This window comes from Aphidius gifuensis, linkage group LG3, assembly GCF_014905175.1.
Source record: "Aphidius gifuensis isolate YNYX2018 linkage group LG3, ASM1490517v1, whole genome shotgun sequence".
Taxonomy (NCBI): domain Eukaryota; kingdom Metazoa; phylum Arthropoda; class Insecta; order Hymenoptera; family Braconidae; genus Aphidius; species Aphidius gifuensis.
Window position 1 is genome coordinate 26,857,479 of NC_057790.1, and position 18,247 is coordinate 26,875,725.

At 24.7% G+C, this 18,247-nt stretch overlaps 2 protein-coding genes across 2 annotated transcripts; one reads left to right on the top strand and one right to left on the bottom strand.

Annotated features, from left to right (window-relative positions):
• Positions 1–13,427: 13,427 nt before the first annotated feature.
• Positions 13,428–15,179, bottom strand: LOC122853384. The gene is made up of 4 exons (XM_044153822.1): positions 15,071–15,179; positions 14,769–14,949; positions 14,213–14,649; positions 13,428–14,121 (listed from the first exon to the last, which is right to left on the bottom strand). The coding sequence occupies exons 1-4, from the start codon at positions 15,146–15,148 to the stop codon at positions 13,429–13,431; spliced, it is 1,389 nt and encodes a 462-aa protein (XP_044009757.1). The 5' UTR covers positions 15,149–15,179; the 3' UTR covers position 13,428.
• Positions 15,180–15,446: 267 nt separating this feature from the next.
• Positions 15,447–18,207, top strand: LOC122853385 (peroxisomal biogenesis factor 6). The gene is made up of 2 exons (XM_044153823.1): positions 15,447–15,982; positions 16,057–18,207. Exons 1-2 carry the CDS (start codon positions 15,562–15,564, stop codon positions 18,057–18,059), a joined length of 2,424 nt encoding a protein of 807 aa, XP_044009758.1. The 5' UTR covers positions 15,447–15,561; the 3' UTR covers positions 18,060–18,207.
• The last annotated feature ends 40 nt before the right edge of the window (positions 18,208–18,247 follow it).

The following is an 18,247-nucleotide window of genomic DNA, read 5'->3' on the forward strand; positions in this document are numbered from 1 at the left end:
GAATAGCTGTTATATAATATCAATACAATAGTGATAATGAGTTAGCTAGTTAACTCAATTAAATTTTTATGTCTTCTTATCATATGACAAGAAAGCACCACACATTTTTTATTAACAAACAAAAATCAAGTTGTTTTAAGATATGATCAAATAATAGAATTAATTGATTAATCTGTAGACCTACACCGAAATTCAACATTATGTGATTCTATTAATGACTTGAAAATACCATTACAATCTTCAAAAGAAACTAACACAAGTAGTTTATTCTCATGAAATTTTGTTAATTTAGATAATTCTTCGACAACTTCAATAGTAACATTTGTATTTTCAACGCATAATACTGATAAACCTGGTAAATTTTCAAAAGCTTTAATCACTGATCTATTAGAAATTTCGGTGCAATTTGATAAATCTAAATAACTCAATTTTTTATTAAATAAACATTCAATTGATTTATCAGTGACGTACTTATTTGGTTTTTCTAATGCATTTCTATGAAATCGGTCTAAACCAAGATAGAGCTGTTGTAATTGACTCATTTTTTTGACTGCGAAAATACCATTATCAGTTATATTTGTACCAAGTATACGTATTTCTTCTAGATTTTTAGCATCATTACCGAGTTTAATTAATAGTTCATCTGAATCATCGCAATTCCATCTAATATATAATTTTTTAAGATTTTTTAAATTTCCGAGTGGAGACAAATTGTTTTTTTTAATCACCATTATTGGATAACCATAAAGCTGGATTAAAAGTAGATCAGTTATACTTGTTATTTCGCTTATCAACTGAATTACTGTTTGATTCAATTGAAAACCATATAAATGTAAACGTTCTAAAGCGATGAATCGAGGGAATATCTAAAAAATAAATAATTAAATTAATTTATTAAAACCTAAATCAAATTTTTTTATTCTACATACATGATAATATTTATTAAATATTTTTATTAAACTTACCGGAACCAATGATTCTAGTAAGAAAACACCATCTTTCGATTCGCATCGAAGCTCTAAATCTTTCAAGGTTGCACCCACTTTTTCTAATGACTTGACCAAAGTCATTGGCAGCGTTGATCTTTCACATTTCCACTTTATGAATAGCTTTTTAAGTTTATGCATATTAGAAAAAACATCTTTAAAATCCTCATCTCTTATTTCTTTAAATGTTACAGCAAGGTCTTCAAGACCAGGACAGTATGTATTAATCAATGGCATTATTTGAGAAGAAGGATATTTTGTGACCTCAAGATCCTTCAAATTATATCCACAGAATTCAATTGAATATTTCAAATCAACGAAATTTTCGTATTCAACATTTGATGATGCCATAAACCAATATCTAGTAAAGTTTGAAAAAACAAGTTCTATATCTTTACATGCTGAAAAATAAATTAATTATGTTACCAATAGTATTTATAATAATAATAATAATAACATGATGATAAAGAATTTTATTTTTTTATCATCAAAAATTAGTTTGTTGTTATTCCTTACTTTTTTCGAGTCGTGGTTCATTCTGAAATAGTTCATACCAATTAAGCATAAGCTTATTATGTCGTGCCTCTAATATTTTATCGCGTACTTCGTGATACTTGCTGGGATCATGAATAAGATTTTTTGTATCTTCAATCCTGAGGTCATGATAAATTTTTTCAATTTCTTCAGTCATGGGATCATCCCAAATTTTTTCAGTATCTTCTATCATTTTTTTTAATATTACATCAGGTAAAACTAGTCTGCTTGAAGCTGAGGTCATCTATATATAAGAAAATAAATTTATTATATGTAATTTAAATAAATATTAAAGAATTACAGCAGCTAAAAATTCTGCAATTAATTAAAGATAATTCTTTTGATATAATATTATAAAAATTACATTTTCCTGGTCATTTAAAGTTTGTTTTTCAAACTTTTTAACTAGCAGACTTTCATCATCAGTCTCCATATCAATCTCCATATCAATCTCCATGAGGTTGTCTTATTTATTTCTATTGCAAAATATATAGAAAAAAAAAAAAAATCGATGAATTATTATAACCTCTAATAGATTCGAAAAATTTAGTAAAAAATACTCAACAAATTGATTGAACTTTATATGCCTATTGTTATTTTCGATGCACGTAAATAAAATATGGTATATTTATCTAATCAACTTGTTAAATATAAATGTTTTTAATGAATTTTTTGTGTAAATAAATTTTAGTTTAGTTTAGACGAAGTTAATTTCCACGTGGTATGTAGCCTTACTTTGACAAAATTGCACTTGTCTAAAATTGCTAAAATTTAATCTGTTTAATCTTAACCACGTGTGGAATGACTATAATGTCTCGTGCACTATTCATATTCAAGAGAAACAAGAAGTGTGGCCACAAGTTTTCATGTAAATAAGCTTTTAATTTTTTTAAAATAATCTTATTTGTTTTTTTTTTTTTTATTATTTATTATAACGTCAAAGATTCGCTTGTAATCTAAAAAATATAAAGTTACTTGATAATTATAATAATTATTAACGGTAATTAATTAATTTCAATTTATTTTTTTTATTATAAAAACAATAAAGGATTTTTAATTTTTCTGTGTATTTGGAATCAACTGGAATTATTGTAATTGTCTCTCCTTTTTTTATTTTTCGATTTAATTTAATGATTTGATTATTATATGTGTATAGTGTTTTTTTTTTCATTTATATATTTTTGATAATAAATTTGGTATTAAAATTAATTTTATAATATTGATTTTGTATTACAATAATGACTCTTTATTTATGATAAATTTAAAGATTTTATGTTTCTAAAATTACTAAAAATAGACAGAAAATAAGTTAACTGAATTTCATAATTTCACATTGTTTCATTCATTTAATTTTAACTTCTATACTTATTGCATTAATATATAAATAAATTTGTAATTTTTTCATTTGAATTTAAAAATACATTTCCTTTTTTTTATATTGAATTTAAATAACAACCAAATCAATTGATCTTAAGATCCATTGACAACAAGTAAATATCTAAATTTATTATAAAACATTATATATTATCTTTTATTGAATTATTATAACAGTATCGATTGTATAGCTATTATATAGGAACTAATTAATACAATCGTGATATTAAATTAGTAATTTAAATTTTTTTTCATATTATAACAAGAAAACATAATTTATTTTTTTTTATTAACTAATGTTTCCAGATCCAAGTAGAATAGGAGTCATAAATTTAATATTATGTGATTCCAATAATGATTTGAAAATATCCTTGGAATCTTCAAAAGAAACTAATACCTCTACTTTCTCCTCATAACATTTTGTTAATTTAGATAATTCTTCGACAACTTCAATAGTAACATTTGTAAGATTAATTGCTAGATATAATAGACTTGGTAAATTTTCAAAAAGTTTAATCACTGATTTATTAGAAATATTACGACAACTTGATAAATCTAAAAACTTCAATTTTTCATTAAATAAACATTCAATTGATTTATCAGTGATGTACTCATTTTGTCTTCCTGATATTTTTTGATGAAAAAAGTCTAAACCAAGATAGAATCGTTGCAATTGACTCATTTTTTTGACTGCGAAAATACCATTATCAGTTATTTTTGTACCAAGTATATGTAATTCTTCTAAATTTTTAGCATCATCACCAAGTTTAATTAATGTTTCATCTGTAATGCAACCCCAACTAATATCTAATTTTTTAAGATTTTTTAAATTCCCGATTGGAGACAGATCTATTTTTTCAATCTCCATTATTCGATGACCATAAGGCTGGAATAATAGTAGCTCCGTTATACTTGTTATTTTAATTATCGTCTGAATTACTGTTTGATTCAGTGGAAAACCATCTAAATATATACGTTCTAAAGCAACGAACCGAGGAAATACCTAAAAAATATATAATTTATTAAAATTTAAATCAAATTTTTTTTATTCTACATACATGCAGATAATATTTATTAAAATTTTTATTAAACTTACCGGAACCAATGAATCTAGTAAGAAAACACCACCTTTCGATATACATGAAAGATCCAACTCTTTTAAGGTTTTACCCAATTCTTCTAATGACTTGACCAAAGTCATTGGCAGCGTTGACTCTTCACATCTCCACTTAACGTTTAGCTTTTCAAATTTATGCATATTAAAACAAACATTTTCAAAATTACTTATTTCTTTAATATCCATTCCAAGTCCTTTAAGACCTGGTGGACAGTTGGTATTAATCAATTGCATTACTTGAGAATCAAAAGGATATCCTGATACTTCAACATACGTTAAATTATATCCCCAAAATTGAAGTATATATTCCAGATCATCTAGATTTTGATTTAATGATTTACGACGAAATACATACTTTGTAAAGCATGAAAAAACAAGCTCACTAGACTTCTTGCTGCATACTGAAAAATAAATTAAGTATATGTTATCATTAGTATTTATGATGATAAAAAATTTTGTTTTTATCATTGAAAATTAATCTGCTGTTATTTTCTTACTTTTTTCGAGTCGTGGATTATTAACAAAAAGTAGTTCCATCACATACATAAGACATCCATGCAGTTGTCTCTTTTTCTCGTAATATTTTAAAGAACGCATATTCCAATCTTGAATAGCTTCTTTAGCAACATCTATCAACTCTTTTGTTATTACATAATGTAAAAGTGATCTGTTTGACAATGACTGGGTCTCCTATATATATGAAAAAAATAACTTGATTAATTTTTAATTTAATTAACAATAAACACTTGATTATATAATATGTATAATATTTTAAAACTTACATTTCGTATATTTAAAGCTTTTTTTGTCAACTCTGGAATCAGCCATTTTATTTCACTTAGTTTATCCATCTCAGCTTGTTTATAAGTCTTGAGGTTATTTAATTTATTTTTATTGCATATATTTATCGCGATCAATTATTATAACCTCGAATAAATTTGCAATGTTTTATGGAAAATACTTGATTAATTAACCGCCTTACTTTTCCAATACCGTTTTTTGGTATTCAACTAAGCTTTAACTATGCGTGTATAACGACTGACAAAGTGACAACGTTTATTTAAGTAAAAAAATGAGCAAAAAAATATAAAGCAATATATTTTGCACGTGAATAAAATAGTATTATACAGTAAGTTAATTTTCACGTGGTATGTAGCCTTACGTTGATTTGTGTACTCAGTGCAACTCAGTGTCGCGTGCACTATAGTTGAATGATTGGAAAAAATTCAAGAGTGTGGCCACTATATATAATAGGTATATGTGATACTACTACATATGTAGTGATATGTAGTGGTCACGAGTTTTCACTTTTCATTGGTTTTCATGTAAACCCATGATTGATCTATACAGATCTAAAACTGTCGCTTGATAATTATTATTGATTATTATTGAATTTTTTGGTAAAACATGAAATATTATAATTAGCTTTTTACAAAGTAGATATGCCGAAAATAATAAACATCATTTATTGTAGGTGTTAAGTGTTTTTGATTTATGCATCATTGAGATTTAAAAAATTAATAAATATATAATAAAATGAAATTTATCAAAGAAAAAATATATAATTTAATTTATAAAAAAAAATTAATTGTTTAGAAAATGATTTTATGTTTGTTTACCTGATTTTAGAAATTTATCTAATAATAATGATGATGCTTTTTTTTTATTTATCTATGAGTATATATTTTGTATTAAGCACCAAAATGATCGATCAATTAGAACATTATTATTGGAACATCATTTTTATTTTTTATTATTAAATTAATATTACCAAATTGATTGAAAAACTGTTATATAAAAATTATTATAATGGTCAACTAACTTTAATTTTATATTCTTCTTATAGTACGATAAGAAAACACCATAAAATTTTTTTCAACAAACAAAAATCAAGTGGTTTCAAGATATGATTCATAGATATAATTAATTGATTAATCTGTGGAGTAAATCTTGATTAATACTATTTGATATAATGTTAAATATAATATTTGATCAAATTTGATACTAAAATTAGTCACTGATATTGATAAAAAAAAAAAAATCATATAATTAATTAATTATCAATTAATATAAGAAAAAAATCGAAAGAAAAAACAATATTAACCAATATTATTTATAAAATTAAAAAAAAATTCTGTGTAACTGTTGACCCGCGTTACAATAAAAATTCCTACTTCAGGGCTTCCCTAATGTACATATCGTTAAAAAAGACTATAGACAATGATGACGTTAATAAAAATGATAAAGATGATTCTAATTTTAGGGTTGAACATGTAGAAATGTTTTTCGAAATTTTACACAATAAAATGCTTATGGTTAGTGGTACACAGCTGGGTCTTTGTTCATTGAAAAAAATTATTTTACCAATATTTACAGTATTATGGATAATAGGGTAAGATTTTAATTAATTAAAATTTAATATATTTTTAGTAGAAAAAAATAATGTTATGTCGATTTTATTTCGACAGATTAAGACGTCATCGTCAAAGGTGTTGAACAGAGTATTATTGTTCTTCAATCAAAAATCATTGGAGATGCTCCATCAATTAAATTTTACATCTACCAATGTAAAATTGTTCGTATAAAGATTTAAATTGAAATTTTATTAATTATACTGTGACAGTTTGTATTGAGTAATTTATAATTATCATGCTGTAAATAAGCTTTTAATTTTTTTTAAATAATCTTATTTGTTTTTTTTTTTATTATTATTTATTAGAACCAATTAGAACGTACAGATTCATTTGTAATCTAAAAAAATATGTAGTCAATTTTATTATAATAATTATTTACCGAAATTAATTCATTTCGAATTATTTTAAAAAAAAAAAAACTAAAAAGGGTTTCTAATTTTTTTGTGTATTTAGAATCAACTGGAATAATTGTAATTGTCTCGCCTTTTTTTTTTTCTTTTGATTTAATTTAATGATTTGATTATTATGTGTAGTTTTTTTTTTTTTTTTATATATTTATATTTTTGATGATAAATTTGGTATTAAAGTTAAGTTTATATTATTTTTGTATAAAAAATATTTTATACGTTATTAAAAATTGACCAAAAATAAGTCAACTGAATTTTATAATTTCACATTGTTTCATTCATTTAATTGCAACATTTATACTTATTGCATGAATATAAATAAATTTGTAATTTTTTTGTTCAATTTTAAAAATACATTTTCTATTTTTTTATATTAAAGTTAAATAACGACCAAATTAAGATCCATTGATCGCAGATAAATATTAAAATATTATAGAACATTATATATTTATTATCTTTTATTAAATTATATTATTACAGTGTCCATTATATAGCTTTTATTATGTAGGAACTAATACAATCGTGATATTAAATTAGCTGTACTTAAATGAATTAAAGTTAATTTTTTTTTCATAATATGATAAAAAAACACCACTTTTTAATTTTTATTGGCTAATCTTTGTAAATAGACACAAATTCAACATTATGTGATTCCATTAATGATTTACAAATACCCTTGGAATCTTTAAAAGAAACATAGATATGTAGTTTTTCTTTATGAAATTTCGTTGATTTAGATAATTCTTCGACAACTTTACTAGTAACATTTGAATTTCGAATTAATAGGCATGATAGGTTTGGTAAATTTTCAAAAAGTTTAATCACTGATCTATTAGAAACTTTACGGCAACTCGATAAATCTAAAGATCTCAATTGTTCATTAAATAAACATTCAATTGATTTATCAGTGATGTACTTATTTTGTTTTTCTAATATCTTTTTAGGAAAACTGTCTAAACCAAGAGAGAGCCCTTTCAATTGACTCATTTTTGTGACTGCAAAAATACCATTATCAGTTATATTTGTACCAAGTATATCTAATTCTTCTAAATTTCTAGCATTATCAGCAAGTTTAATTAATAATTCATCTGTACTGCGTGCCCAACTAATATTCAATTTTTCAAGATTTTTTAAATTCCCGAGTGGAGACAAATTTATTTTTTCAATCACCATTATTGGATGACCATCAGGCCAGAGTAATAGTAGATCAGTTATACCTGTTATTTCGCTTATCGACTGAATTACTGTTTGATTCACTTGAAGAACATCTGAATATAAACGTTCTAAAGCAATGAATCGAGGGAATACCTAAAAAATAAATAATTAAATTAATTTATTAAAACCTAAATCAAATTTTTTTATTCTACATACATGATAATATTTATTAATATTTTTTGTTAAACTTACCGGAACCAATGAATTTAGTAAGGAAACACCATCTTTCGATTCGCATGAAAGCTGTAACTCTTTCAAGGTTCCACCCACTTGTTCTAATGACTTGACCAAAGTCATTGGCAGCGTTGATCTTTCACATTTCCACTTTATGAATAGCTTTTTAAGTTTATGCATATTAGAAAAAACATCTTTAAAATCCTCATCTTTTATTTCTTCAAATGTTACAACAAGGTCTTCAAGACCAGGACAGTATGTATTAATCAATGGCATTATTTGAGAAGAAGGATATTCTGTGACCACCAGATCCTTCAAATTATATCCACAGAATTCAATTGAATATTTCAAATCAACGAAATTTTCGTATTCAACATTTGATGATGCTTTAAACGGATAATCAGTAAATTTCGAAGAAATAAGTTGTTCATTTTTACATGCTGAAAAATCAATTAATTATGTTACCATTAGTATTTATAATAATAATAATAACATGATGATAAAGAATTTTATTTTTTTATCATCAAAAATTAGTTTGTTGTTATTCCTTACTTTTTTCGAGTCGTGGTTCATTCTGAAATAGTTCATACCAATTAAGCATAAGCTTATTATGTCGTGCATCCCATATTTTATCGTGTACTTCGTGATACTTGCTGGGATAATGACGAATAAGATTTCTCATATCTTCAATCATGAGATCATGAAGAATTTTTTCAATTTCTTCAGTCATGGGATCATTGAAAATTTTTTCAATATCTTCAATCATTTTTTTTAATATTACATCAGATGGAACTAGTCTGCTTGAAGCTGAGGTCATCTATAAGAAAATAAATTTATTATTTAATTTAATTGATAATAAAGAAATACAGCAGCTAAAAATTCTGCAATTAACTAACTATAATATTCTTTTGATATAAATATATTATAAAACTTACATTTTCCTGGTCATTTAAAGTTTGTTTTTCAAACTTTTTAACCAGCAGACTTTCATCATCAGTCTCCATATCAATTTCCATATCAATCTCCATGAGGTTGTCTTATTTATTTTTTATTGCAAAATATAGAATTGATTGAACTTTGTACCTATTTTTATTTTTGATGCACGTAAATGGAATAATATTTATTGTAATTGTTAATTACCTCAAAGTTAATTCCCACGTGCTATGTAACCTTATTTTGTCAAGGCTGGAATTATTTTAACAATTTTGCTAATTCAATCTTAACCACGTGTGTACTGACTATACCGACGACTCGTGTTGGAATAAATTTAAAAAACCAGCGTGTGGCCACGAGAGAGTTTTCATGTAAATATACCATGAACCGCTGATTGATCTGAACCTGTCGCCACACTGTTTGGCCAGGTCCACCTTGACAATAATAATAATTATTATTGATTATTATTATTTATTGTAAATAATGATTTTTTTGGTAAAAAATAAAATATTATAATTAATTTTTTACAAAGTGGATATGCTAAAAATAATAAACATCATTTTGTATATTATGTATCGTTAAGATGTAAAAAATTTAAAAATAAAATAAAATTTAAATTTTTAAATGACGAAACAATTGATTATTTTGGTAATTAAATATTATTCTTCAATCAATAATCATTGGAGATGTTTCATCGTTTAAATTTTCCATTGACCAATATAGCACAACATCGTAGAAAAATTTAAATTAAAATTTATTAATTACTGGGCACAGTAAGCAAAAAAGAATTTTTAATTTTTTTTTTGTATTTGGAATCAATTGGAATTATTGTAATTGTCTTTTTTTTTTTTCAATTTATATTTTTGACAATAAATTTGATATTAATATTAATTTTATAATATTATATCTTTTTATAAGAAAGAAAGAAAACTAGAGACCTATTAGCACAACATGATGAATCAACAACCAGTATGGACAAGATGGTATATAAAAAATTGTCTTATTGAAGGTTGTAGGAATGATTTTTGTGACACTGAATAACGACCGAATCCATTATATAGTCCTAAGTAAATATTAAATGCAGAACGTTATTTATCATCTTTTATTAAATTATTATTACAATATTGTTTGTATAGCTATTATATACGTATTATGATAGGAAAACACCATTTATTTTTTGTTTTTTTTATTGACTAATCTTTGAAGATATAGTCGCAAATTCAATATCATGTGATTCCAATAATGATTTAAAAATACCATTACAATCTTTAAAAGAAACTAATACATGTACTGTATTCTCATGAAATTTTGTTAATCTTGATAATTCTTCGATAATTTCAATAGTAACATTTGTATTTTTAATTGTAAGAAATGATAGATTTGGTAAATTTTCAAAAATTTTAATCACTGATCTATTAGAAATTTCAGTGCAATTTGATAAATCTAAATACCACAATTGTTTATTAAATAAACATTCAATTGATTTATCAGTGATAAAATTATTTGTCTTTTTCAATGTATCTAAACGTTTACCAAGGCAGCTGAACCATTGCAATTGACTCATTTTTTTAACGGCGATCATACCATTATCTGTTAAATTTGTAATAAGCATATCTAATTTTTGTAATTGTTTAGCATTATCACCGAGATTAATCAATAATTCATCTGCATCAGCACAATCCCAACAAATATGTAATGATTCAAGATTTATCAAATTCCCGATTGAAGACATACTGATTTTTTCATTAATCATTGGATCATCATCAAGCGAAAGTAATTTGAGATCAGTTAAATTTTTTGTTTTACCTATCGACTGGATAACTGGTTGACTCAGTCGAAAACCATCGACACATAAACGTTCTAAAGCAATGAATCGAGGGAATATCTAAAAAATGAATAATTAATTAAAAACTAAATGTTTTTATTCTACACACATACATGTAAAATAATTATTATTAAAAATTTGTTGATATGAACTTACCGAAGCCAATGAATCTGGTAAGAATACACCATCTTTCGATTCACAAGCAAGATGTAAATCTTTCAAAGTTCCAACAACTTTTTCTAATGACTTGACCAAAGTCATTGGCAGCGTTGACTTTTCACATGACCATCTTACCGATAGCTCTTCAAGTTTAGGCATATTAGAAAAAATAAATTTCATTTTTCTTTTTTCATTTTACTTTCAAGACCTGACAGTGGTATTAATCAATGGATTAGAAAAATTGAAAAATTTTAATATTCTACATGTAGATATGTTAAATTATATCCACAAAATTTAATTACATCTTTTAGATCATTTAGATTTTTATCATTATCACCTGATGACCACGGTAAATTATATTTTGTAAAGCATGAAAGAACAAGTTCTTTATTTTTACATACTGAAAAATAAATTAATTATGTTATCATTATAGTATTTATAATAATAATAAAATGATGATGATAAAGAATTTTATTTTTATCATCAAAAATTAGTCTGTTGTTATTCCTTACTTGTTTCGAGTCGTGGTTCTTCCCTCAACTGTCTACGCCACTTGAGCATGAGTTTATTATATCGTGCTTTAAATATTTTTTTTCTTTTTTCCAAATAATTTGCCATGGGATCATGAACAATTTTTTTAGTATCTTCAATCATGGGATCATTAACAATTTTTTCAGTATCTTCAATCATTTTTTTTACTATTACATCATGTAGAACTAGTCTGCTTGGAGCTGCGATCATCTATAAGAAAATAAATTTATTATTTAATTTAAATTAATAATTAAGAAATACAGCAGTTAAAAATTCTCCAATTAATTAACTATAATTCTTTTGATATAATATTATAAAACTTACATTTTCCTGGACATTCAAAGTTTGTTTTTCAACCTTTTTAACCAGCAGACTTGTATCAGTCTCCATATCAATCTCCATGAGAAGTTGTCTTATTTATTTCTATATTGCAAAATATAGAAAAAAAAAAAAATCGATGAATTATTATAACCTCTAATAGATTCGAAAAATTTAATGAAAAATACTCAATAAATTGATTGAACTTAATACCTTGTTATTTTCAATGCTCGTAAATAAAATGGTATTTAATCTAATTAACTTGTTAAACAAAAATGTCTTTAATCAAGTTTTTGTGTAAAAAACTGAGCTAGTATTTTAGTTGACAAAGTTAATTTCCATGTGGTATGTAGCCTTACTTTATTGGCAAAATTGCACTTGTCTAAAATTGAATCTTAACCACGTGTGGAATGACTAATGCCTCGTACACTATTCAAATAAATTTTAAGTAAAGAGAAACAAGGAGAAGCCCAGAAAAATCTAGCCAAGGAGTGTGGCCACAAGTTTTCATGTAAATAAGCTTTTAATTTTTTTTAAATAATCTTATTCGTTTTTTTATTTATAATTATTTATTAAAACGTCAGAGGTTTTTTTGTAATCTAGAATCTTTTTCTTTCGATTTAATTTAAAATGATTCGATTATTACTATTTTTGATATTATTATTGATATTAAAATTTGATATTAAAATTAATTTTATAATATTATTTTTGTATGAAAATAATAACTTTTTTTTATAATGAATTTAAAGAATTTACATTTTTAAAGTTACTGTAAAAATGAATCAAGAATTATAAATTTGAAGAATATTTTTAAAGTTTTTAAAAATAAATTGAAAATAATTCGACTGAATCTCATAATTTTACATGAATTTTTTTTTTTATTCAATTTTAACTTCCACTTATTGCATAAATAAATTAATTATAATTTGTAATTTTTCCATTTAAATTTAAAAATATTTTTTCCATTTGCCATATTTAATTTTCTAAAGATTTTTTAAAAACAATTATTATTTTATTTACGTTTAATTGAATAAATTTAGAAATGTTAATAATAAATTTATAAAAAACTTTTTATTACTCAATTTTCTTTACAAATTTAATAATAAATAAATTTTAATTAAAACATCAAATGACTCAATTTTTTTTTGTCAAATTTTGCTGTTTTTTTCAAATTGAATTTTAAAATTTCATCATTATCGTAAAATATTTACTGCAAATTATTATAAATAGAAACCAAATCAAGATCCATTGATCTCAAGTAAATATTAAAATTAGAAAATTATTTATTATCTTTTATTGAATTATTATTACAATATTTATTGAATGACCATTATATAAAAGAACTAATACAATCGTGATATCAAATTAGTACTTAAATCAATTAAACTTTAATTTTTTTTTATATTATGATAAGAAAACACCATTAATTTTTTTAATTGATTTATCTCCACATCGCACACCCAGTCTGAGTTTTAAATTCAATATTATGTGAAGCCAATAACGATTTAAAAATACCATTACAATCTTCAAAAGAAACATATACATGTAGTTTCGTCTCATGAAATTTTGTTAATTTAGATAATTCTTCGACAACTTCAATAGTAACATTTGTATTTTCAACAAATAAACTTGATAAATTTGGTAAATTTTCAAAAGCTTTAATCACTGATCTATTAGAAATTTTGGTGCAATTTGCTAAATCTAAAGCCCGCAATGTCTCATTAAATAAACATTCAATTGATTTATCAGTGATAAAATTATTTGTCTTTTTCAATCTAAGTAAACCAAGATTAAGATATGTTAAATGTCTCAAATTATTGATAGCGATCATACCATCATCCGTTATATTTGTGCCAGCAATATTTATGTCTCGTAGTTCCTTCGAATTATTACAAAGATTGATTAGAAATTCATCTGTACCACCCCAATCCCAACGAATAGCTAATAATCCAAGATTTTTCAAATTTCCAATAGGATACATATCAATTTTTTCATTAATAATTGGATATTTAGTCGGTGGTAAAAAGAGTAGACGAATTAAATTTTTAGTTTCACCTAACGACTGGACCAATGGTGCACTTAGATGAAAATTATATACAGTGAATTCTTCTAAAGCGATTAGACGAGGAAGTACCTGAAAATTAAATAATTTATTAAAAATTAAATTAAATTTTTTTATTCTACAAATGCATGTATAATATTTATTTAAAATTTATTAAACTTACCGAAGCCAATGAATCTGGTAAGAAAGTAGCTTTTTTTTCGTAACATGAAAAATGTAAAAACTTCAAGGTTTCACCAACTTGTTCTAATGACTTGACCAAAGTCATTGGTAGAGCTGAATTTTTACAATTCCATGTAACCCGTAGCTCTTTAAGTTTATGCATATTAGAAAAAACATTTTCAAAATCCTGATCATTTATTTCTTTAAATTCTACATAAAGTTGCTTAAGACCAGGACAGTTGATATTGATCAATGGCATTATTTGAGAAAAAGGATAGGATGTTACATTCAAGTACGTTAAATTATATCCAAAAGATTGAATTATATATTTTAAGTCACCAAGATCTAGCAAATCATCCCTAGGTAGGTATGACTTCTTCTGAAAGTTATACTTCGTAAAGCATGAAAGAACAAGTTGACTACTTCTATTTTCGCATACTGAAAAATAAATTATTTATGTTATGATTAGTAATTATAATAATAATAAAATGATGATGATTCTGTACATATAAAATTTTATTTTTATTATTAAAAATTAGTCTGTTGTTATTCCTTACTTTTTTTTAGTTGTGGTCGTTCATGAAACAGTAAATGCATCTCAATCATAAGCTTTTTATGCTGTTCTTCTAATTCTTTCTCTGCATCTATTCTGTGATTCTTCAAAAATTTTTCAGTATCTTCAATCATCTCTTTTGTTATTACATCATCAAAATTTATTCTGCTTGAAAGTGAGGTTACCTATGACCAAAAAATTATAATTTATTATTATTTATTTTAATTAACAATAAACAATTACAACAGCTAAAAATTCTCCAATTAATCAACTATAATTATTTTGATATGATATTATAAAACTTACATTTTCCTGGACATTTAAAGTTTGTTTTTCAAACTTTTCGACCAGATGACTTGCATCAGTCTCCATATCAATCTCCATGAGGTTGTCTTATTTATTTTTTATTGCAAAATATAAAATTAATTGTACTTTGTACCTTGTTATTTTTTGATGCACGTAAATGGAATAATATTTATTGTAATTGTTATTCAATTACTTCAAAGTTATTTCCCACGTGATATGTAACCTTACTTTGCCAAGATTGCAATTATTTATATAAACAATTTTGCTTATTCAACATTAACCACGTGTGTACTGACTCGTGTTCAAATAAATTTAAAAAACCAGCGGCTAAAGAGTGTGACCACTGGTGACCACGAAAGAGAGAGAGAGAGAGAGAGAGTTTTCATGTAAACCATGAACAGCTGATTGACCTAAATCTGTCGCCACACTGTTTGGCCAAGTCCACCTTGACAATAATGATAATAATCCTTGATTATTATTAATTATTGTAAATGATGAATTTTTTGGTAAAATATAAAATATTAATTAATTTTTTACATAGTGGATATGCCAAAAATAATAAACATCATTTATTGGCATTAGTGTTTTTGTATTATGCATCATTGAGATTTAAAAAATTTATAAATAATAAAATTAAATTCAAATGTTTAAATAACAAAGCAGTTGATTATTTTGTTAATAAATATTTTAATGATAATTATGTTGATGCAAAATCATGTGTATTTGGAAATTTGCACAATGTTAATATTAAAAAATGGATAAACATTTGTTCAGTTGGATCAGAAAAAAAATATAAAGTACAATTAATAAATATCAATTGTTTAGAAAATAATATTATTTATTTATCTGATGTGACATTTTATAATATTAAAAAGTTATTTAAACATAATGATGAGTCATTGTTTTTTATTCGTGAGTATATATTTTTTAGCAAGCACCAAAATGATTGATCAATGTTTAAAAAAAATTCGTTTGTTTATTTTTAGTTCCTGGTGTTGATGCACCAAGTAAATTTGCTGATGAAGTTAAATTATCAATGATATCAAACCCCCATGATTGTCCTGAGAGCTTGATTGATAATTTGTTGAGAAATTATTTTAGCCAGCCAAGATATTTGAGAAAGAATGATGTTATTTGTACAAGAATAACAGATTATGCAGCAGAATATTTTTATACAAACCCAACACCAGAGCTGTCAAAGGTTTATTTTAAAATAAATTGTGTAAAGCTAAATGGGCATTACACCAATGAAGCTAGTTATGTTGTTTGTGATGAATCAAGATTGATTCAAGAAGGATCTATCAACGAGTATCTGCCAAGACAGTATCAAGTATTTATTGAACAAAATAACTGCAATAACTTGGACAATATTGCTGATGAGCTTGACAAGTCATTGATGTTAAATTGTCCAAGATTTTTAGAGAAATATGTAGAGACACTTGAAGATTGTATCAGGCCATTTATGACAACAGACAATTGGATGAATATCAAACCAGTTTTTATTGTTGATGGTCCACGTGGTTGTGGTAAACATAGACTATTAACATGTCTTGCTAAACGACTTGGTTTTAATTTTTATAATGTTGATTGTGCTGAAATTCATACACTATCAGCATCACAAACAGAAGCCAAATTACGTATTGTTATTAGCAATGCTGAATCTTATGTTCCTTGTATTTTAAAGCTCAGTAATATTGAATCATTTTGTAAAAATACTGATGGTAAAATTGACGAAAGAATAACATCAAATTTTACAGAACAATTAAATAATTTATACAGTGAAAAAATGACGTATCCACTAATTATCATAGCAACAATTGAAAGCTCAGAAATACCAAGAGATATTGAAAGAAATTTCATTGAAAAAATTACAATAAAACAGCTAAATCAAGATGATAAAATTGATATAATTAATTGGTATTTAAAAATTAAAAAATTTAATACAAATATTGATGTAAAAAATATTGCTGAATTATGTTATGATTTAGTAATAAATGATTTCGAAACAATGATATTAAATTCAGCTAAAAATTCATATAAAAAATATAAAAACAATGTGTTAATTGAAATGTGTGATTTTAAAAAGTCACTTGAATCAATGCAAGATATATTATCAGATGATATTGGTTCACCAAAAATACCAAAAGTTTATTGGGATGATATTGGTGGTTTGATAAATTTAAAAAATGAAATAATACGTAGAATTGAATTGCCATTGTTAAATAATTCTGGAATTAAAAGTTCTGGAATATTATTATATGGTCCACCAGGTACTGGCAAGACACTGTTAGCAAAAGCTGTTGCAACTGAATGTAAACTTAATTTTTTATCAGTCAAAGGACCAGAGTTATTGAACATGTATGTTGGACAAAGTGAAAAAAATGTTAGAGATATATTTGAACGTGCTAAAATAGCATCACCATGTATAATATTTTTTGATGAACTTGATGCACTTGCACCAAATCGTGGACGTAGTGGTGATAGTGGTGGTGTTATGGATCGTGTTGTATCACAGTTACTTGCTGAAATGGATGGTCTTGAAAGTTCAACAAGTACATTTATTATTGGTGCAACAAATAGACCAGATCTCATTGATTCAGCATTGCTTAGACCAGGAAGATTTGATAAGCTACTTTATGTTGGAATTTATTCTGATCATCAATCACAATTAAGTGTATTAAATGCTGTTACTAAAAAATTTATATTTGCTAATAATAATAGGGATGAATTGTTAAAAAATATTGCTGATAAATTACCAGCTAATTTAACTGGTGCTGATTTGCAATCAGTATGTTCTAATGCTTGGTTAAATGCTGTTAAGAGAATCATTGAATCATCAGATAAATATCAACAACCAAAAGGTCCAGTTGTTGTTAAAATTGAAGATTTTATTGATGCTATTAATGTACTTGTACCTTCTGTAACCAATGATGAACTTGAAAGATATGAAAAATTACAAAAGCAATTGTCTTGCAAGAAAAATTTATAAATGTTGATATTTTTTAAAATTATTAGGACATGGTACCATGATTATTTGCTCAATTATTTACATAAACATTTTGTATATTTATTTTTATATTTTTAATCCAATTGTTGACAATAAAAATACAATATATTTTTTTAAATTGATTTTTGGAGTAAATGATTCATTGTTGTTATTTTAATATGTACTTGACA

What these genes read in the sequence shown, in the direction of transcription:
- LOC122853384 (XM_044153822.1), bottom strand. Translation starts at nt 15,148, where the DNA reads ATGGAGATTGATATGGAGACTGATGCAAGTCATCTGGTCGAAAAGTTT. An exon ending in CTTTAAATGTCCAGGAAAAT is followed by an intron (nt 14,950 to 15,070) that starts GTAAGTTTTATA and finishes TTTTGGTCATAG; the next exon opens with GTAACCTCACTTTCAAGCAG. An exon ending in ACGACCACAACTAAAAAAAA is followed by an intron (nt 14,650 to 14,768) that starts GTAAGGAATAAC and finishes TTTATTTTTCAG; the next exon opens with TATGCGAAAATAGAAGTAGT.
- LOC122853385 (XM_044153823.1), top strand. Translation starts at nt 15,562, where the DNA reads ATGATGAATTTTTTGGTAAAATATAAAATATTAATTAATTTTTTACAT. An exon ending in TGAGTCATTGTTTTTTATTC is followed by an intron (nt 15,983 to 16,056) that starts GTGAGTATATAT and finishes GTTTATTTTTAG; the next exon opens with TTCCTGGTGTTGATGCACCA.